Genomic DNA, 24043 nt, shown 5'->3' with positions numbered 1-24043 from the left:
ACAGTAAATATAACATGGGTTGTCTTTGGACATAGTATATGTAGTATCTATGGAAGAGCTTAGTCCTTAATATATACTTAATTTTATTTTCTATACGGCTTTTTTTGTTACAGGTGAATTTTTAGATTGGGTTCGGAATCTCAAACCAGGATTAATTTGGATCACATCACACAAATAAATTCCATAGGAAACCGATATATTAATTGTATATTGCTTATATTGACAGCTGCTGTTTTCAATATTACATCTGATTTTACTGAGCGTTTATTAAGGCAGTTTTTTCCTTGCACAACCACTTACTTTTTGTTAATTAATTATGCACTTGTTGTACTTTACCCTTTGTAGGTGTTTCTTTTTTTATTCTCCCATATTAGGGTTGCCTGGAAGAAACCGCTTATATAAGGCCACCTGTTGCCTAATAACTTATGTAACCTACTTTCTTTTTGTTTGTATAATTATGTATATTATGGTAACAAAGTATAAATACATAAATATGTAGAACTAAAGTATTTCCGAACCAATTTGACTTAGGGTCCTTCAAGAAGAAAGCATGCCAATTCTTAAAACGCTGGCAACGCACTTGCGAGCCTCTGGCAATCTCCATGGGCGTAACATAACATCAGGTAAGCCTCCTTTTACATATAAATATCAAAGAATTAACCAGAGTAGGAACATACATAGAGACGTATGCTGCCTTTGTAAAAACTAAAACTTCACATAAAGCATACTTGTATATTTTCTTCCAGTCAGAAATATATTTAAAGAGGAACACAAATCCTACTTAAACTGATGCCGAAAGTTGATAAAATCCAAGTGCTGTAAAAGGAAGAGCGATAAAGTGAAAAGTCCATAAAATGTTGAAACACGTGCAGATCACACGGATAGAGTGAATTATCTACACGACACTGGTAGGATGACCATAAAAAGGTTTTTATCACGTTTTAATAAAGTATTAAGTGATAATTGCTGAAGTAGCCAGTTTCAGGGAATTCACGCTATATTATTGTGAACAGGATACCACAACAGAACTAGCTATACAACTATAACATAGTATAGCGACAAACATTGCAATAAGTATTCTATTAGTGGTTAAAATAGGAATTAAATTCCATATCTCGTCTTGACCACTGTCAAATATGTCAAACAGAAAAATCTATACAGCTGTTGAAACTAAAATTAATCTTGATTGATGATAAAAACACATAGCAAACACGTATTAATTACTTAGTAATTAAATTATGTGGTTTTATGAATGAATAAACGAAATAATTAATCTAAGACGTGAGTTCCACTCATGTTAATAAACCTTTTTTAATATCTTAATAAACATTACCAATACTTCGTGTAATTTACTACACAATTAACATCTTGTAACAGTTCAGGGCCTAGCTCGTTGGAAATAACCTGATAAATTTGTAACGTGTGGTCATCCCACGAGTGATGTATCGCAAACTCAATTAAATTGTGCTCGTCGCGCGGCCCACTGCGCCCGTAACCTGCTTTCGTGATCGCCATCAAACTGCCAGACTCATCTGCCTAGTTACATAGACTAACTACCAATTTAAAAACTATCTAACTAACAGATTGTTCGTTATAAAGTAGTATTCGTAATGGATGAAACGTGTACTAGGCTGTGTTATATACCATTAACATAATTTATTACTATTACTATGAAACTATGAATTTTTCACTATGAACCTATAGAAGTCGTGTATAAATGAATTGCTATCCGTTTGTCTAGCTTAAACTCGAGAAGGGCTGTAAGATCTTGAAAGATTTCTGGACGTGCAGGAAATGATTAAACGTTTGGAAACAAAATATAATAATGAAATAAAAATACTGAATTTTCGAATATAAAAGGAATGTGTTTCCATACTGTAGTATATTATGAGATCTGATCTCTTTTGTTTGTATTATAAAAAAAATGTATTAAGTTTTGATTCAAATATCGCTTTTAGTAAAAAGTATTTTAAGTGGAGTGAAAATTACGTTTTCGTTTAAAAATAAACCCAGTTTTTTTTCTACATTGGATATTTCTTCATCGCCTCGAAACACGAGAATTCGATATCAAATGTCGAAGCCATTGTCAAAGACCGTTAAGAGAAACGTTAGTACGGTGAATAGGTATCGGTTTACGATATTTGGGGGTTTCGAGAGTTGATTTTGTTACTAAATTGATTGATGTATATATATAGAGACCAAGACGTTTGTTTGATGTACTGTTTATCGTAATCATACCTTAAAGACATATGAATAAGTACGATGCCATGCATGAAGTCCCATAACCGACTCTGGACATAGTCAAGACATTTTTCATTACAAGGTACTGCCTTTGTGCCTCATTGGTCTACGCGCATTACGCCTGGACGTCATCAACTGTTCAAATCAAGTCAAAAATAATTTATTCATATAGGTAGGTCAATGTACACTTATGAAGATCAAAAAAATAAATATACATTATATGCTTTTAATTTTACAATTACTGCCAGTTCTCAAATTAAGGGCGTAGAATCGAAGAGAAGAACTGGCAATGAACTCTCCTCCACTTTTAATCGCCAAGGACACCCTCCTCACCACCCCCTAGGACACGCTGGTTTCCTTACATTTCGCCTTTACTGTCAAATATAAATAAGGGTACCTATAATGCAGTACGGTATATAGTTTACTGTTTGACAAAGACGTTCGTACGTTATTAATAAAACCAAAAATGTATGAAAAATATGGTACCTAATTAAAATACAACGGATTCGTAGATTCGCCTTTACCGTATAATATGAATAAGTTTATAAAAAGACTTTCGTACGTTATTAATATTTTTTTTAAAAGAAATGTATGCGAATTAAGAAACAACGGAGTCGTATTTAGTTATTTAGCTATTCAACACCCCAATGAAAATAACAAGAAAGAAGTCAAAGTGATTCTTCATTACCTTTGATCTTGGCTATCTTCAAGATGGTTTAATTGCTGGATAAATGTTTCCTTTGATGTCACTTTACGTGTAAAAAGATTCTAGGTCACATATTAAAAATGTAAGTGTGGCTGTAATTTAGTTCTCTAAGTTCACTTGTGAAACTAAAATGTGTAAAATGTCACGAGGAAATGAATGGAAAAGTCGCAAAAATTCCTTTTCATATGGAGTATGCATGAAGAATTAATAGAGCTGAAATGGGTGGCTAAGTTTAAATTTGGTTTATGTCATCGTGATGGTACAAATGGTATGAGCCTAGCATATAATTCAGAGTCAAGCCTTAGTGCGAACACTTAAGTCAATTAAATACGTTTTTAATGAGGCGAGAATGAAGGATAAACAATAAATATTAGCAGTGCTTTAGAAAAATCTATTTTGGTTTTATTGGTAAATCATAGAATTTATGAAAGAAATATATAATAATTAGTCATACTTTTTACATCGACATATACTTAACAACGTCGACTTACACCTAAATATGACAGTAAAATTTTGAATTTGACACAAAAGAACCTGGTGAGCCAAAACCGGCCTGAACTCTCAAGCCAAGGATATCTAGGACAACTAATGGTCTTAAATGTGCTCTAGATTAACTGATTACGTGATAAGACCTGAGTCAGTTGACCCCATTTAGACCAGTCTTAATTAATGAGGATACGAAATATTGAGTTACAGTGAATCGTCTGAAATCTACTATGAAAGTTTGAACAGTTAACGTTTTATCGTGCAAGTAATTAAATTAAACGCCTTAGACGCTTAGTTGGTAGCCCAGCACATCATAATTTCAGTTGGAAGCTTAGGTTAAAAATTAACATTTATTCTTATATTTATATAGATCTTGCATAAAGAGTACGAATTTTGAACTGAATAATAAACTTTCTTCATTTTGGAATACCGATAAATTCGTTCGTTCGTTCGTCGTTGTTCCCTTGGAAGATGGGATGGGTATGGATGCTACTTGTGTGGATACGTTAGGTCCGTCTAACCTCCCTCGGACAAGCAAACAAGCTGGAGCGGCCGCAGAGCAGGCGAAAAATAATAAACGGCTCATATAAAAGGGTCTTTCCTCCAATTTCAATTTTGTTCCCTTTGGAGTAGAGACTCTTGTGCCGTGGGGTTCATGAGCACAGGCGCTAATTAAAGATTTAAGTTGGCGCCTGGTAGATAGTACCGTTGCTTTCCTTGTTCAACGAATAAGTATCGCAATACAGCGGGGAAATGCTGCCAGCGTTAAAGGTACACTGCCACAGGGACCAACCTATTTAAATTTGTTTTGTATTTTTTTTTTTATTACGAGTCCTACGTAGGTTTAGAAAATTGTAAATATATACTATATATTTGATTGTTGTGTAGGTTTTAATAAACGATTCAATATTTTAAACTATATTTGCAGATGGCTTAGGTATATACAACGTATAGTTAGTTAACGTTCAAGCAAAGCATATATATATCGATTAGATTTACATGACAAAACAATTAATATGGACATTTTGCATAAAACCAAAATACTTTTATTATTATGTTTACCTTCATTATTTTTTGCCTATTAAAGGAAACACAGGTAATTTAAATTACATATTAACTTATGTAGTTGTCTAAAAGAACTCTAAGAAAATAATGTGCCGTGTGTTTGTGCTGTAATTAAATTAACGCGTTCGCTAGATAACTATAGGGGACGTTAGAACTGAAAAATATTGACATCATATGCTAATTTTCCTTATAAAAGTAATTATAAAAAAAAATGTACTAAGCGATACTTAATATTTTAGATATATATTAGATGTGCTAAATATAGGCTTTTATATTAATGTACTTTATGTATTATAGTAATAGTACGTTTATAACGATTATTGTACAGAATTCTACGAGATATATGATAAGAACAAAAACCGGTAATTCCACCTTCTATTGAAAAATCGCCATATCTGGTAATAGCTTAAAATGCTATTATTTTCTATAAAAATAGTCCACAGATATTGTAAAACATTGTTCGCCTCACAACAATGGTAAAATCAATATTTCCCACAAAATTCTATGCAAAAGAAATATGGGAATTTTAACATAAAAGATCATCAATCACCGTCATACTATATAAAATATCGTGTATGAGGTTTTCTCAGTTTTCCCTTTTAAATGTTTGATATATATCCTAAGTATACAATAAATTAAACACATGGCTCACACGATTCATTCATAATACATTACAAAATTCTGAACAATATTTATCACACTAAATGATTATGTACATAATACATATACATTATAAGTATTTTTATGTATGACATAAGTTATTGTCTTTTTATTAATAATCTTTGCGTATGACACATTAGAGTTACAATTAGATGATTTTTTTTTAATTTGTATTAAGACGTGTGTTCGTCTAGGTCTATCCGCTAGTTATCTTATTATAAATGAGTATTCAAGATATGTATGTATTAACCAAGATGATAAGACCAACGTACCTAATAAACCCCCTTAATATAGAGTATTTCTTAGAATAAATGAAGAAAATGTATGTCGTAAAAGAATTTTAAGCACTTTAACTTGTATAAAACAGATCGAAAAGTTTTAAAATACAATTTAACATTCCTAACTGAAGAGTCTTGTACCGTTAACACCGTTATGAAGCGAATCGAACCAACTGCAACTTTATAATTTTTATTTAGCCATTCAGATAGCTGCGAAATAAATAATGGCAAATATTTTAATACTTTAGTGAGACTAGTCTTAAATTCTTATTTTTTGGGAATCAAATCTAAGCTATACATTTACGACTGATGTTAAATGATGTCATTAGGTATAAGGTTGGTACTAGGTTGGGTATAATAAAATTAAGAATGCGTAATACAGCATCCTGTCGAATATGTATCGTAAATAGAATACATTATATATATATATATATATATATATATATATATGTGTGTGTGTGTGTATCGTAAATGGAGTAAAATGTATTCTCGCTAGTAAGACCGATGCTCTCACGTTGAATTATAATTCAATGTTACTTTCTTTCTCCTTCTTTACTTACGTATAATTAACTTTATTTAGATCGGATTTGTAGACTTGCATTTGGATGAGATCAATTCTTCTTTTGGTAGATTATTTCGAATCACGGATGTGCATCAATGGATTTTACTTTCTTGTATGATGAAGGAAACTCAGGAGATAACCACCAAAAAATCGACAATATGTGCTGAGAATATGAAAAAAATTACCAGAAAATATGAGGTCAAGACATTTTCGTTTGAGGGTAATACTTTATTGAGCAGTGTTGACCTAATGGCTTCAGCGCGTGAATCTCATCCGTGAGGTCGTAGATTCGATCCCCACTATAGACATTCTTTCTATATGCGCATTTAACTGGGCTCGAACGATTAAGGCCTTGCCTTTGACCCAAAAAGTCGACGGCGCAGGAGGCTGATAACCTACTTGCCTATTAGATTGACAAATTATGATGAAACAGATACAGAAATCTGAGCTCCTAAAAAAGGTTGTATTGCCACAGATTAATTTTATTTTATAGAGCAACGGTAGATATGTTATACATTAATTATTAATGTTAATTATAAAAAAGAGTTTACTAAATTGAAAGTATTAAAATATGTAGCACAATAGTATCTATAACTCGTGTCGCAAGTTGCGTGTTTGCAACGATTTGCAAACTGCTTAATTTGAAATTCGTATTTCTTGGTATTCAGATGTTTAGCACTTTATTTATATCAATTCAGCGAGTTCCAAGTAAGTGCACTTAAGGAAAAATGTACTGCAACAAAAATTATTTAAATTACGACTCATTTAGTTAGACAATTAAAATGTCTACATGTTTGTTACTAATATATAGAATTATAGCAAAATCTTAATGTTTAAAAATAATCAGACCGTATGATAAAACATAAAAGTGTCAGAGCGAAGGAGAAAATTTTCTTTTTAAGTCGAATGCTTTAATGGGCTATTGATCCAGGTGATTAATAGACATATTTTCGTTGTTGTATTGAGTTTTATGTTGCCATTACATTGATTTGAATCTCCCCTGTTTTAGTCGTTTACAAGAATTGGCTATAAATATACTATATGGGCTGTAATAGGTACTTTGTTATACATTTCAATATTTCTTCATTGAGTTAGTACATAGTACCTGAGCTTCTCCCTTGGCATAATGCATATTACATATATCGATTTGACATAATAATGTTTGTATCTGAAAAACTAGTATGAGTCTCACAATTTGGCATAGCTACTTCTAATTGTAACTAACTAGCTGTCCGTTTATGGCGGATGGACAAATTAAAATAGGTAGGTAACAAGGTTCAACTATGCCACTTGGATGAAGAAAATAACGGTTTGTCCACACGAAGAGAGAACCGAGTGGTTTGGAGAAGGCATTTCCTCGTGAAGAGGAGTACCACTGATGATTTATTCGTTTTTTAAATATTTGTTAAATATACATTTATAAATTGTGTACGTTTGTTACTTTATACAAAAATAATTCTGAACTAATGTTATTCAATCAGTTCTTGTTCATAAGCCACTTCCGACGAATTGAGTGTTAGACACAAAAACACTATTAAAATATGTGTGTGAAAAATTGTTTATATACGTGTACGGGAATCAATGTTGCTAAACTCAAAAGTAAGAATAGAATAGCCTTTAAACAGATATAAATAATGTTTGTACTAAGATTTTATTGCGTTTAACGGCAAATGTTGTTTAATGTAACAGATATCTGGAATTATTTCATTTATCAAATCTTGTAAGTTGGCGGGTGTCTTATATAAATTTATGTTTGTTCATGTTCACACTTCGCTTACTGCTGAGACTTAATTTATTAACACAACATTCACTTTATAAAAATGATAATGATGATAAAATATTAATAAAATCATAAAATATAAACTGCACATTTTATTATTTTAATAATATACACATAGGATTATTTAAAAGGCTGTTATTATCATACATAGTTACGTAAATAAACATGAAACCTACGTTTAGATTCTAAAACTGGAGGGTAATTATAAATTGTGATATCACAAGAAATTTTCCGAAGACACACCCTGAACCATAGACAGTATTACCTCTTATCTGTTTATATATAAATAAGAGATAAGAATTATTCCAGTATAATTCGTTTCCGGTATAATCTGGTATAATTAATTTATTCAAGCCTCCAGTCTAAGTTCAAAGAGGTCAAAGTTCAATGTACAAAAACTTACTTCTGAAGCCCATTGCACCCGCCTTTCCACTTTTCTTTCCATCATAACACTATGACACCATCTCACTCTAACACAACATAAGGCACAAGATGGACGTCACAAAAAAATTGTTTCGGCGGCAAGATTTCTATCGTTCGAAAATGTCGGAAAAAAATTGTCGATGTCTGTTTCGCGGCTGCGCGGTTCACACTCTGAGTCAGCAACAGAATTTACTATGACGCGCCATGTAAATGCATTTTTCAATAATTCAGAAACGTGCTGTGTAAATCAGCTGATAGAAACGACAGCGAAGAAGCGATACGGTCTATCAGCTTAGTGTAACGATAGTGACAACGATATCTCCTATCTCGCTTTATCTCTAGGGGACTCGCGTGATAATTTGCATCTGATCGTCTGATAATAATTTCCTTTTTTGCATCCTATTGTTAGAAAGCAATTACACGTAAATTACGAATTATCCGAATAGCACAAATTGGATGAAACCAAAACGGGTCACTGTGAATCACTTAATTAAGGCACATCACTGAGGTCGTGTCTTTGGGTGAAATGCGCGCGGATTTTGGCAACCCGGCGCGCGAGATGACAGTTGACACTTTTGTTTTTTTATTTGTGTAGGTTCCAATGTAGTTTCTTGTTGCGAGACGACGGACGACTAGTGGTAAATGGTAAGACGCGGGGAGTGGTGGTAGGCTGGTGGGATCGATACCACGCGACGCGTTGACCGCCAGCGCCCCACTGGGAAGCCTATATAAGAATTATAGGATAGTTATCATTGAAGGGTGGGACAGTATAATTATATTGATAAAAATCAATAACTCGCACGCACAGGCCTCTTCTGCGTGAAGCCCGTACAGTATGTAACATTCTTCGTAGTCTACTCGTTTTATTATATGAAATGGTCAATTGCAGGATAGCATAGCATCCTTACGCCCTACTATTACTACCTTATTATACCCAGCAATTGGTAGGCAAAAGTTGTCTAAGTTAAAATAGTCAACGTGAATTCGAATGTTCATAAACGTCATTAACCTCAAATGAAAATATCCAATAATATGAATATAAAATATTTACTACAGACTATTTGCATATATATACTCAGACGATAATGATTAACACCAGTAAAGTTATATATTTTATATTTATAGAATGTAGACATTCTAGTCGCGATAGTAAAAATAAAACTGTTGCTGACCGAGTGGAAGCAGATAAAAAATAGTCTATTGTTGTACAAGGTTAACTATGAGCCTTCTGACAATCTGTGCTTTAATTAAAAATATATAAATAAATAACACGAATAGAGATCATTTTTATAAAATATATGTATTGATATGGAAACAATTATGAAAAGAAACAGATCAGCTAGTTTGAGTTTGAAATACGAATCTGAATTATCGATTTGTTACTACATATAAATGCTTTGTAGGGAATTACAAATATTCCAAGCTCAAAAAAACATTGTTTGAGTGGGTAGGTATAGAACGCCGGTGTCATTGAAATAATCAGCTTCATATGACACACAAAACCATCAATAACAACAGTTAAATAAACGTAGTAGTAAAAAAGCATGACAATCATATCATTTTCCTTTGTATATGAATTCGTGACCCTAATCACCTGATTTTCCCTAAGTGCAAAGACCCTTTGGGAATCAAAGTTCAAGGCCCAAGGTCGTCGCCCTTATTCGCCAATCAGAAGATGCGACCACGACGCAGTCACATAGCCGACCAATCACAAAAGAGATAGAGTCTTTGTGATTCGTCGGTTTGAAAGCCTTGAATGACTTATTGAATTTTGGCGCTTTTGAATAGATCAGTGAATATTCTATGAAAAGGTTTTACATTTTAGTAGCTGTTACCGGCAGGTTCGATAAAATAAATGTGAATAGATTGGTCTGAAGATTTTATTGGCTTCGGTGATAAAGTCGTAAAAATCATTATACTGGATTCCGTATTAGAACCGACTCGATCACAGTAATGAGTTTTTCTACCGTGCGATCCCAAGGTTGCAACATTAAGAGAACGAATATCGAATTTGCAAACAAAAACGGATTTGGATCGCTGTTGTAGCTATTGGAAGTTAGAGTAAGGGCGATGTTTCATACTTGTGCTACGTGCATACGTAATTAATGTTATCATTATTAATTAATGCATGACTATGTGTGCTGTAAAGCTGACCAGCGTAAAAGTTCAATACTTTTTTTCGGCGTATGGCGAAGCGAATATTTTCACTTGAATAAAGGAAAGTATATTTTCATATATCAAAAACGTTTTCGGTTATTATTTATTTTAAATTACACACAATTTAAACAAGCTTTGAGACTATATCAAAAGCTGTCAGTTCTGTCATTAGGTAGGGTATAATTGGTCCTTAGGGGACTTAAACAATTGAATCACAAATTAATAGAATTATACTTTGCTAGGCTTTAATAATAATATTTGAATAAATATACATGAGGAATATATACGAGTGTGGACATATGAAGCCATTTCGTGCGTGGAAAATTTTGGCGATCAATGTTTGTTCTCGACGGGGTGGAGTATCCTAATTAATTTAATTATACGAAACACAAGAGTATTATTATTACAGGATAAACCTTCTGAATATTTTTACGGAATTAATGAGATATTTACAATACCGTCACGGAATTTTTCGAAGTGATTCACACTTTTTGATGTTGCGACATTTTTAGTCCTATTTATTTATGATTTTTCTTCATACTAGATTTATCTCATCACGCTGTTATATCCAACATATCCACATTCATAGTATGTATAATTATACTTGCGGAGCCGACAGACGTCTTGAACACACGTATTAAACAAACAAAATCAAGAAATCTGAATCGATTCATTTTTGTGTGATCAATTCATCTGTTCAGGATGGTTTTATTACAAACACACGAACAGAATATTTATATATCCAAATAATAATAGTGACAGTATTTAAAAAAAACAAACTTGGTAATTCATTAAGACAGTCATAATAAGTCGATTTAAAAAAAATTGTTTCATTATTCTATGTATCCATTTTAACTATCATTATGATTACGAAATTAAGATAATTGTAAATACTCTACGTATACTAAGATTAGAGTTTTTATTTTGAAAGAAATGAACTACATATTATTATTTTTATTAGTATACCTATAGCTATGACCCAAATACGAACCATATTTATTTACATTTCAACTTGGCATTAATATTTCAAACCATGAGTGTTTCAATGTTGAATATACTCTGATTGCTTTTGAAATATAAATTAGTCCAGCTTTCATGTAAATAAGATAGCTTTACATTTACATATTTTGTCATATATTTTACGCAAGTCATTTGCATTGTAGAAAGCTTTTGTTCTCGTTACAGATTTGCTTTCTACTCCCTATTTAACTGTTAATGGAAGATAATTCCTATGCTAGTATCGAATGTTCATAAATCACTTAAACCACTTTAATTCTTAGAGTAAATGAACTTTATCAAATTGCTAATTTATATATATAGGTCAGTCAACTTTGCATTAATAATGATATTATAAAAATCACGTTAATGTACGTCCTACGTAATGTGTATAGCCTTGCCTATTGCAAAAAGTTTTTCGACTAGCGAGTCTCGTCCCTGGGGTCGTAAGTGTGATCCGCTTATAGACTTTCTACGTCGGCCTTTAATACTCGTTCTTACGGTAAAGGAAAACATCGTGACGAAACACCTATGCCCTAGACCCAAAAAGTCGAAGGACACTTGTCTGTGTACACAGATTCGGATTCAGATCTGAGATGTATAAGATTTATTAATCACAGACATAATCACACACAAAGATTCACTAAACATACTGCACATCTAAATCCCTTCTCCTTGAGGGCGATTTCGAACCCCCCAAAACTGAATCAGTTGATGACTTACATCGTCAACTAATGGAATTTAACAGATATATGGCTACAGATTTCGTTATTACATTCCTTATATTTTAGCATTACTATTAGATTAACAATTAATCAAACAAACACAGAAGTCTGAGGGCCAGACTTAAAAAAGCTTGTTGCGCCATTTTTTTATATATTTTGTATTTCTTAACATTAACTCTGTATGTTGTTATAATTATTTTAATTTAAACAAGTTATAAATGTTAGCCCTATTACAGTTATAGAAACTATATCACTTGTATTGTACAATATTATTTTTAAGCGTTGTCATTCTTATCATTCTTATTCTGAACTGAGACTCCAGCTTATATTGGGCGTCAAACATATGTTAAATTATTGTCATCACTTGCTTTTTATAATTTATAACATTTTTTAAATAACAATAATAAATTAATTTCACTTTAAAATTAAGAATGTTTGTCCAAGCTACCAAGATGCAAGGAACGAAGAAGGTATTAAATAGGTACTTCTTATTTGTGTCTTTATTCTATTGTGCAAAATCATTTTTTTAGCTATCAGCTCGTACAAAACACAAACTCGACTTAGAATTAAAAAAAACCCGGCCATCTTACAGAATTATCATTGCTACAGAAATTAAAGCGTATCCCTGGATACGATTGAACAGCCAATAAAACCCAGTAGTGGCTGTAACTATAAAGAGTTTCTCACTTTAAATAGTATAGTTATATATATCACTATAATAGTGATAATAAAGACACAGTATCCATATTTGACCTAACAATAGCGGAATTTAATTCCTAAAACGGCGTTTGAGCAATGCTATTGTGTAGAATATAATAGTTGTTATCATAACTGGACACTCGCTTATTTCATAATGAACATTGTGTCATATTTGGGGTCTCTTGGGCAAAATGTAATAACCCTAGGATTGCTAGGGTTAACCTTTTCAGCAATATAGTTATAGTCGACGCATTTTTAACTGAGTCGGGCAATAAATGTCACTGACAGTAGGAATGTGCACGCAATGCAACTCGTTATCTATACTTAGCTAGCTGCGCACGCGGGGTCGATTTTAAAAGATCAAGCACCACCTCTGGTAATTAACCTATAGGAAGATGACACAGGTGGGGAAGATACCTAGAACTAAGAAATATCCCTAGAAAAGAAAAAAAAACAACCCTTTTTAGGGCCACATTACGATCTGTACAGTTTCCCTATGTACGTCTTGTATTACGTCGAAACAAACATTTTATCTTACAAGTAAAAAAAATATTTTTACATAGCGAAGAATTATCCCCATTAATACTTTACATAATTTAGCATATCGATCGTACCTATCTCGTTATCGATATGCACCTCTACAACTCTTACGCAATCAATACACCTCTCCATAAGACATGTAAGCGCAATCGAGACAGACAAATAAATATGATTTAGGACCCGAAGCCTCAGTTCGTAATGCGTCGAGTATAACAGAAGAACATAGTATAGATGGTGAATCTGCTTGGTGTAACTTAATATATTAAGTTTATAAGCAAATGTTTTGCTAATTATACTGAACAGAACTTAAGTTATTGAAGAATCTCCCACAGAATCAGTTCCATATGACGCTAAATCGGGACTCAGTTACAATTTATTTTACCATATTATAAAATGTTAATTTTTAAGAACATAAGTTATAAAAAACTGAAGAAACATTAAATTAAAATCCATATATAATGAAAAACAAGAAATTCAAGCGAGATAAAAGTACGAAAGTGAACGTCTTCAAGTCTTTTTGAAGTTGAATACGATAAATGCATTTAACATTACTTTATTATTAGGTTAGTAAGGTAGCAAAACTTCTCTTGAAGTGAACACAATGCCATAGTTATAATAGCGAACAATGGTTGGTCCAGCCGATATAGGACATCTCAGATATTGCATTTCTGAAGAATAATGAAAATCATATTAAGGAATACAGATACAGAAACGCAAGAATCGTATTATCAATAATTTGCGCTTGCATAAATAACAAACGCTTGCATAAATAACAAACGCTTGCATAAATAACAAACGCCCATACATTATTTATCGTTTCGGCGGCTCTGCAAACTCCAAATAATGTTCATTATACCATAAAGAGTCGGTTTATCTTTCGCCCGAATGGTCTTAATGGCTTTGTTACTTGTTGATTTGTGATAAAACCGGATGATTTTTTGCTAAAAGTTAGTGCGAAAATGACTAGTCTATAATTTCTGCTACAAATGAAAATGCTTTTTTTTAAATGAAGTTATGAAATTAATACCTACATATTTATTAAATTTACAGTAAAAAAACAATGTAGAAAATGGCCACCTTTGGCTTTTATACAGGTCTTTAATCTGTCCGGCCACGAATCTATGGTTTGACGCACTGTTTCCAAGGGAATTTTTGCCAAAGATTTTTAAGAGACTCGGATTTCGCCGTGCCGTTTGGAGCAGGCCATGTCCTCTAATACTGACCATAATTTAAAGTTTGGAAAAAATATAACGTGTTCCTAATTTAAAATAATTACAATTATATACAGTTATAATGATATATATTACAGTTATAATGATTGCAGAGTAGAACCGCAGAACGGTACACGTGGAATTAATTTCCGAAATAAAGCAAAGTTAAAAAAAGTCTAAAGACTAGTAAAAACTAAATTAATATAAATACTGTTAAGACAATTTTACTACATTAATTGACACAGCGTATTATAAAATTATTGACAAAACAATCGCAAGGAAGGTTCGAGTGAAATAATTAATACTGGTCCGTTTTGTCAATCACAAAATTTATTCCCATTAAAATGGTTATTTCGTGGAACATGCTAACTGGACTCGCTGATTCGAATTTCAAAATTAATTTTGTGTTCCATAGACAAATTATTGAGGATATTGAGGCGACAAAGGCGACCACAGATTATAATTATATGTACCTTATCCACAGGCATGGAAGGGCACGCACGGCACAGGTTCCAGAATGAGCCGATCATCTGTGCGCAGCCGCCGGCTCGTATTACTGGTGCAAGCTACTGCCCTGCCGCCCTCGGCATGCGCTGCTGCTGAAACAATACCATGGATATGGTTAGCAACGTCATTCTGATCAACTGCACCTTCCGGTCACGACGGAAACCAAAAATTCGCAGCACAGTAAAAAATGTGGTCAGAGTTATTTAATTTATTAAGTCCCAATTAGCCACACGTTTTGGCATCAATTACTATTAACAAAGCAATTATTCTTAACTAGTTTTATTTTACAGAAAATCAAAGCAGCACGTTAGGCTGCCATCGACTAAGGTTAGGAGGCTGTTAATCATAATAAGTGTAAAACAAAGTGTAGACAAAGTTCTATTTATCGTTATTCATAAATTCATTATAATTTTTATGGACTACAACAATCGCCCGCATTCTGGCGACGTTGAAGTGTACTAGTTTGGATCCGTCCAGGTCTAAGTTCTGACTTCAATCTATTTAAGAATGTCTGGGATATTCTAAAAAGACGAGTAAGGTCAGTGCAACTTGCTCCACAAAAAATCAGGGAGCTAAAAGAGTCATTGCAGCAGAGTGGAAACGTATTTCATGATGGATTCAAGCTGTGAGTTTGGCAAGAGGTCACTCGTTATTAGGTTCTTAGATTTATAACTTTATTAAATAAAAAAAAGTAAAATATTTCTTGTCTTTGTTGCCGACCACTTCTTATTGTTTGTCCGTACAAATAGAATACATGGAATGATCATATACTGATACATGATCATCTATTGGGGCTTCTACCTTAGTAATAATTAATTAAAAAAGAAGTTTCACTTCGGACTTGAGTACTTTGTACGCACGCATTTTTTTTCAAAAGATATTAAACAAAACTGGTGCTTAAAAATATCTATTATGACCGGCCTTCAAACACGTTACGAACACAAAAATAACGCCCGTAAAAACTGCAATATGGATCTAAGCCAAATTGCTAACTGGGAATGGATTTTTTGTTTATACTTTAAATCAGTTCTAAAAGGATATTGTATATAACATAAAATAATAATTCAATCATTTCTGGAAAATTCTATTATTTTCTCAATGTAATCCCACAGGACATGGAACGATACACAATGTATATGTCATCATTTATATAAGGCGAAAACCTTCTATGCCATATCACGATAAGATAATTCACATATAAATCAAGCCAGAGCTGAAAATGTGAAATAACATCTTGATATGATATTAATTTTTTGTGATTGGCAATTCTAGGCTATCCGATTTCATTTTGTTAATATAGGACGAAACTAACGATTCGAAAAAACGAACGATTATTGGGAAGTGTTGTGCAGTGCGTCCATGGTCGCTAATAAAACTATAGAAAATTACTATTTCCACGCAAATGAAATCGCTGCTACTAGCTGCTATGACTTGATGGCTTATAACCCCTAGATGGGGTTGAGGACTGAGGACGCAGTGTGTCTCCATCGCGTTCTCTCTAAGTCTTTCTGGCTCTCTTTGCCTCATCTGCAATTATACGACGCCAGGATTGCTTGGCAATGGCTTCTGCTTTCCTTACGGGTGTCAATCAAGCGCCTGCTTGGGGATATAATTGGAATGTTAGGAATTAGTATGATATTAACAAAATAAATTCTTAATATCTGTCGAATCCATATTCTATACCAATATCATATCTGTACTTACAGATTTTCTCGAAATGGAAAAATCGTAGATTTAAGCGATTGAAGAGCGCTAAGCTCGGATATTGGTAGTTTTGGTTGAACTTATATTCAGGTAGCTCCACTTTAGAGGTAATAACGCAATGTTAGAAGGTTTCGCTAAATGGAATGTTACGGTTCGAAAGCTTTTCTGAATAAATTACGGTTACCTTGGGATTTTTGTAGATATTGTAGGTATGTTGTAGCATAATGCTGGATATAAAACTATTGACTGGTTATTATCAAAAAAAATTCGTGTGCATTATTTACGAGACTTATTCTGTACATATAAAATAAGTTTCTCATTTTGGGTTTTCGGAGTAGTGTTGGCCTAGTAGCTCCCAAACAAGAGGTCTTGTCTTCGAATCATGGCTGTGCACCAATATAGTCCATTGGTGCACAGCCAGTCCTTTCCATATGAAGCAGAAACCGGCATGCCTAAAAAACGACGTTTGTCGGGCAAAGAAGGTAACAGGATCACTAGGTTGTAAATCTTTCCATGGGACAGTGCAATGGACTGCATGTGCCTACTATACGCTGCGGTGATATAATAATATAAATATATATCACAAATTGTATCTAACACAATAATAGCCATATGGACGTTTTAGTGTTTGCTTTATTACATATATTATTACTGTCCTGGTATGTTTTTAAGTTAAACAAGTATAAAATTTTGTAGCTCGTGATACAATTACAGCAGCCATTTTTCAAAAGCTTCGGGCTTGCCAAGACTGGAAAACTTACTAGCCAGTCAAGCAAATGTTCACTTATATTATGTGGGAAGGTTGCCAACGGCACATTACTGCAATTCGTGCTTATACTTCGTAGAACACCGCAACACATTTATTTACCATATTCTCTCTCTCTCTCTTAAACACTTAATAATTGGGTTCACCTTTGCTAGGGGTATAGAAAATTATTTACCTTATATAACTTTGAAAATACTTATACTGTTTCAAAGTGAATTAATTGCTTTGGCTAGATTTGCGTTTAGTAAATAATAATTTATTTTTTTGTGATAAAAGAAAATCATGTCTTGATGGTTTGCGTGATTTGCAGTGCATACTGGGCCGATTCAGATGTAATTGAATAAACTTAAATAGAAAATAGGTATTTGATTATTTTTAATATTTATGTTTTAGCGATTTATGTGATTTTTTTACTGATATACCTCCAAAGACACGAAAATTAGTCTAGGTCCTATGCGAATAGACAACTTAATATTATTATGTATAAAAACAATGTTATTTACTGATAAATTGATGTAAGATATAATATACTTTTATGATTAAAATAGTGATAGTTAGATAGATTATTTCGTAAATTGTGTATATTTTATATTAAAATACATTAAAACGCGATATCTCGAATAACTTTGGAATTTAATCTCATATCAACCCTTAACGCTTATTTGTTAACCGCTTATTTGTTGTTATGGGAATGCATTTACGCATTCTTCGCACTAAAGGACACTGGAGCATATGGGGCTGGACGCTGAGGGTGAGCTTGCTCACTGAAACCCTTCAGGTACTTCCAAAACGATCTCCATACCGATTTCCTTGCAGTAGGTTCACAGGGACGCTCTTATTAACCCCTAGAGAGACGTTCCACCATCCTTTATACTATTCTGAAGCGACGGTACAATTTACCTGCATCTTAAATTTACAACCACATACCAACAATAAATTCCGTAGCTCAATGATAAAGCGCAGTTCTTGGGGAATTATTAATTATTTTGTAGTAATCAGTTAATGGTTATTTATATGGATGATATTACATGTCACCCGTGTTCATGCTTTATTGGAATTAAATATCTGTTTTTTTTAAATGTATGGTCTGTTTATTTTGACATGTAGGTACAATGTTTTTTTTAGAAATGACAGATTTTATGATGTGTATCTAGGCATATGTAATATATTACATACTTTTTATTGATGTACAGTCTAGCTTAATGTAATATTCTCTCAGTATGTGGATTGCCTTATGAATAAATAAATAGGTACAAACTATATAAGTGTTACTTACTTTACATACTAAGGGTTACCAACGCCTTTAGTGAGAATTTTATGAAAACCCTTTATATCATATGTTATTCAAGCCTTTAATTCGGTTAAAGTTATATTTATATTTTTAGCGAGTTTTCCTTGTGAAATGTTAGATAACATCGGATGAATTTAATTTGAATTTGTATTTTTTTAAATAATAAATTATTCAAAAAAATACAAATAGGTATTATTAGGTCTCAAATATGTTCTATTTCGTAGCATTAATGTTATACATGTTAGTGTAATGTATATAAAGTATAAAACAACAGCAACCCTCATGAGAATAATATAATATGTATGAAATGTCTTGATAAATGACTATTAAGTTAGTATTTATCAGTTCAATCTGTTTATTATTTCACCTTTTGCAGTTTAACCCTAAGATTGAGTCGAGACTAAAGCCTTAAGGCTGCATAGTATAGTTAGTACATTCGTCAAGTTGTTATTAGCTTTTATAAGCTAACAATCATACCATTGTCTTTTACAAGATGAAATAATTTTATATACAATTCTACCACTACGGCGCTAAGGAATAGGGTTGCTAAGTGTTAATGATATCATCTACGAAACTTATGAGTATAACTACTGCATAATTCGCCTATTTTTATACCACCAAAGTAATTCAGCCACGATCACGTAAGAGACAGATTTATTTTCGAATTAAATTTTAATAACGGATGGTTTTATGACATGACGTCTTTCGAGCCATTATCGTCCAAATGGCATCTCTGGCCACAAGTAATTGCGTATGCTAAACTCCCAGGATTGGAGGACACATGACGTCATGATAACGATCTATGACGTCACATCCTGCGAGATCTCTGGCAGTCTTAGACAGATCCACAGCCTCGGAGGAATCGATTGGCTATTAATTTATTCTGAATTTAAAAATGAACGTCTTTCACACTGTGCGTAATAAGGGGTATAATCAGAATTTGGCGATGGCGAAATTGGTGAGTAAATGTGTGTCGTTTATCAGCTGTTCCATAGCTTTAGCCGGTGGGGAGTTTCCTTACTGTTTAGTTTAAAATTAAATAAATTTTATTAATGATATCCGATAAATTCGTGAAATTTCGTAAGCAAATATTATTTTAATGTAAATTTTCATTAATATTTTACATGAAAAAATACTTACGACAATTCCCAGCACAGTACTGCACACAAACAAAATTGAATTCGGCGTTCGAAACTCAAAAAACTTCGAAAATGTAAAAACGAATAAGCAATTTTACAACGCGAAGCGCGCTACAGTGTTTTTCGCGCTCGGCACCGGCTTGTCGGCTGACTGCCGCAAACTCCGCGAAAAATCAATAGCCACCCCTAACTTGGACGCCGCATGCGGAACTTGGCTAAAAACCGACACTCCTCACCCATTTCCGTATTATGTAACGTTGTTAGATAGAGATGGAAATACTTTTCATATATCACCCCTCGAACATCCCTCTATGGATGGCCAATCGTGCTCGCCGGAAAATCAAGATGGCGGATTGACGTTTGACATTTAGGCGCCAATTCTGTCATTTATGTCAATCAGAAATTGCTTTTCAATCGATTCGATTGCTTCATTTTGATTTGATGATATTATAATGAAAACGTTTTCATGTTTGCGCAAATTTAAAAATGTTTGTATTCGTACTTGTCGGGGATGGGTGACATCATTCTCTGGAGGTTTTTAAAAAGGTTCAATGATCGGGAGCGGTTTTTACTGCTTTGATAGACCTTCAGATTAATGATTTCGTTCTTATAAAACTCTTTGTGACACTTTTCGTTGAGTTTTTGTCACCGGCGTTTTTTGTTTTGAGTGTTGATGAATCATTTTGTCTTTGGAGAACAACATGCTGACTACGATAGATTTAAAATGCATTGGTATTAAATACAATTTATTTACTAAATTGAATACAATATATTTTGATGAATCTTTTACACGAATAAATCAACTGTACGTACGTACGAACGTATTTATTAACAGGCATTCAACCTTAGTTGATAATACATTGGATTTTTCAAAGGTTTACGACAATCATAGTATATGAATACCACTTCAACACCTCAGACTTGAGTCTACGGATACGTTCCAGCTTTGGATTTTCTTTTTTTCTTAAAATAATATTGTGCGTACGGAAATGGGAAATAAGTCAGGCACACAATGCCATCAATTTTCCAAAAACGTGTTAGATGTTCCAAATAAGTAGGAGTCGCAGATTGTTCTATAAAAAGCGCCTATAAGACTGATTTAAAAAAAAACAACTCGTACTTATTTATTCACTACTGACAATTAATATCTATAGCGTATAGACTATATATTATATATTCCTTTCTAATTGATGTCTATTACTAAAGTAATAAAATAAAGTACACATTTAAATATGATAAGTTGATTTAACACCGCCAAACTAGCTGTCTGTTATATTGATGCTACCTTTGCGACCTAAGCGTATTGTGATTCTAAACAATTGCAAAAGCATAATCTACGTTTATATTATTGGGTAGGAAAATAATATTTCGATAAAGATCAAGACGCGCGCTGTGTCGCAATGCAGTAAGGAGCGTGCTAACTTACTGCAGTTGAATAATGGTATTTACAGGCTTTTTATATAACTGCCGAAAAAGAGGATAATGTTTGCATAATTATATGTTGTCTTATGTTAGGGCGGTCGTGTGAAAATGGTTTAGCACGAAGAAGCGCACACTATAGTTGCTATAATGATCTTCGGGTCTTCCAGTTAAGTAAATTTAATATAACCTTTTAAAAGGTTTTAGGTCTCAATCCGAGTTAAATATTTATTTGGAATATTTGTAAATTTCGTTAATGCTAACTATATTGTAAGAACGATAAATCGGTGTCTCCTTAATTTATTATTAATTATTTTGGTTGAAATAGCCAAAAAAATAAAATAAAGAAATAATAATTGAAATGCTGACTTTATCGAAGCGAACTCGTAAAAAATGGGATGTCTTTTCATCAACTATCGCAAATAAATTTACGATGAAAATAATAGAAATAAATAATTAAATCTACGATTAAACTGGTAGTCAAAATTTATTTACTATTATGAAAAATAAGCAAGCCGACTTTATTATATTAATTTTAACTGGTTTTAGCGCTATCTGTTAGAAAAAAACTATAAATGTTATCAGATAGTAGCATTAAGTTTATAGGACTACGCTTCATAGGAATGAAGCATGTTCACAGATGTCACTTACTTCAAAATTGATGAAATGAAAAAATCGCCACCTATGAGCACTTGTTTGAACTATTTCAACAACGATGTCCTTGAATGCACCAAATTGTACTGAAACATCTCATAGATGTCACTTATTACAAAAAATCTCTGATAAAAAACAATACTAGGATCCGAACTAACTCTCAATTCGGTTATTTAAGAACTTCGATTTATTAATGTCAAAATCAAAATTTATAAAAGGAATGCCTTAATGCTGTAGGGAACTATTTGATGCTCTAATATTCTAGTAGCTGTACAGATTTCGTATAGTTATTGTTGCATTTTTTTTTTATTGAAAGGTAAACATACACTACTAGATAAGATACTGTATATAATACACCGGCTCGCTCTTTTGAAAAAATTGTGCCTACTCTTGGACATTGTAATTAAATTTATAGACACAAGGTTTTTACTGTATGTGTAACAAATTATTATGTAAAGCACCTGAAAGAACACTTTCATGTGTCATATACTGATTTTATTTTAAAAGCCTATTTAGATAATTTGACGGGAGGTGGGGTGCCCCACTAATCCGATAAAGATTTTTAAAAAAGTTGCAATAAGCAACACCGCTTCCCGCGGCTCTCGCTTTAAAGATAAATAAGTTATAGCATTTTCACGCCTCAAAGACTTTTAAAAGCTTTTAGAAACTTTCAAAGTATTCACTTCTATTTTACAAGGTTTTAAAATAAGATATACTCGTTGTAAAACTTATTCTTTTTTGAAATTGTTTATTAACAGACTGCTTGAAGTTTTTATTTTGTCATGCCATGTTTTTGATTTTCTTTTAGAAAATGGATACGGTGAATAATATATCTCTGTGTATGTAGGCATAATAGGGAATTCTCAAGTCGAGATCATTATTTCGAGATCTCGTGGGATAAGGAATTACAATCTCTTGAGATCTCGGTCTTTTCCAGATCTCGGGTAGTTTATCCAGCCACCAATCTTAGATATTTAAGAGTGATTTCGGAAATATATTTTTAAGAAGCAAATACATTGGAGTGTGGCAGTCTTATAAGCGGCATTGCTGCTACTCAGCAACTGAAAGTGCGCTCTCAGACTCAACACTGGTGCCAACCTGAAAGATGAAAACTGTAAAAAGCTACCCTTTGCCACACTCATATAGATTTATCTCTTTTTTATGAGTGACTCGATTCTCGCAGAAACACATGAAGGCGTTTTAGCTGTCTCTTCTAACTCCTGTTGAAGAGTTGTGTAAGTTTTTATAGGAGCAGTACGTAAATTAAAATCCTCTGCACTCATATAAGGAGGCAGTTTTCTGTTAAGGTGTTAATCAATACCAGGAGTGGAGGCGTTTAAAAGAGTATCTGAAGAGATATTTGCAAGGCAAATGGAGAATTCCTCGCGAGATCGGCATTGCATTCCATAAGACAGAACTTAACGAGTTTTGTTTAAATGACTCGTGTGAAAATTTACTTTTAGGATACACCTGCCTTTATTTCTATTGTCGCTTGTGAGCGCTATTATTCACCAGTTAAAATTACACAGTCTTTAAAAACAATCTTGAGATACAACTGTTGGAACTCGATTTGCATAAACTTTCTTCTTCTTCTTTTGGAAAGAGGTTGGCTGTTAGTCTCTTAAAGCGTATCTTGTTCTGTGCCTGATTCAGCAACTCTTCCGCAGTTGCAATACCCATCCACTCCCTAGCGTTGCGGAGCCATGATTTCTTCCTTCTACCAACACGCCGTTTACCCTGGATTTTACCCATTATACATTAACTGAAGGAGGTGGTAGCGGTCATAGCGCAACACGGGCCCAGGTACGCAACTTTCCGTTGGTTAATGTTCTGCATAAGGTTTTTCGACATTCCAACTCGTTTCAGAACCTTCTTGTTAGAGACCTTCTGGATACAGCTTATATGAAGCATGCGACGGTAGCACCATATCTCAAATGCTTCTAAGCGTCGGAGGGTATCTTCTTTATTGTCCAAGCTTCACAGCCGTGCACAACAATAGGCCATTTACAACAAAGGAGAACTCGGACTCGGACG

The 24043-nt window shown here is 33.2% G+C and overlaps 1 protein-coding gene across 2 annotated transcripts in view; it reads right to left on the bottom strand.

The window, feature by feature from the left end:
• Positions 1 to 20078, bottom strand: part of LOC123715210 — a 42347-nt gene extending 22269 nt beyond the window's left edge. Inside the window, exons 1-2 of one of the 2 annotated variants that reach the window (XM_045670135.1) lie at positions 19938 to 20078; positions 15003 to 15125 (exon numbers count right to left, since the gene is read on the bottom strand). In XM_045670135.1, coding sequence (XP_045526091.1) covers positions 15003 to 15059 — 57 coding nt within the window. In that variant the 5' untranslated portion in view covers positions 15060 to 15125; positions 19938 to 20078. Of the gene's footprint in view, positions 1 to 8181; positions 8841 to 15002; positions 15126 to 19937 lie in introns of those variants that run through there. The other variant, XM_045670136.1, reaches the window with a different exon arrangement.
• Between the last annotated feature and the right edge of the window lie 3965 nt (positions 20079 to 24043).

Source organism: Pieris brassicae, chromosome 10, assembly GCF_905147105.1.
Source record: "Pieris brassicae chromosome 10, ilPieBrab1.1, whole genome shotgun sequence".
Taxonomy (NCBI): domain Eukaryota; kingdom Metazoa; phylum Arthropoda; class Insecta; order Lepidoptera; family Pieridae; genus Pieris; species Pieris brassicae.
Note: the sequence above shows the minus strand (reverse complement) of the source record. Positions and strands in the feature narration are given on the sequence as shown.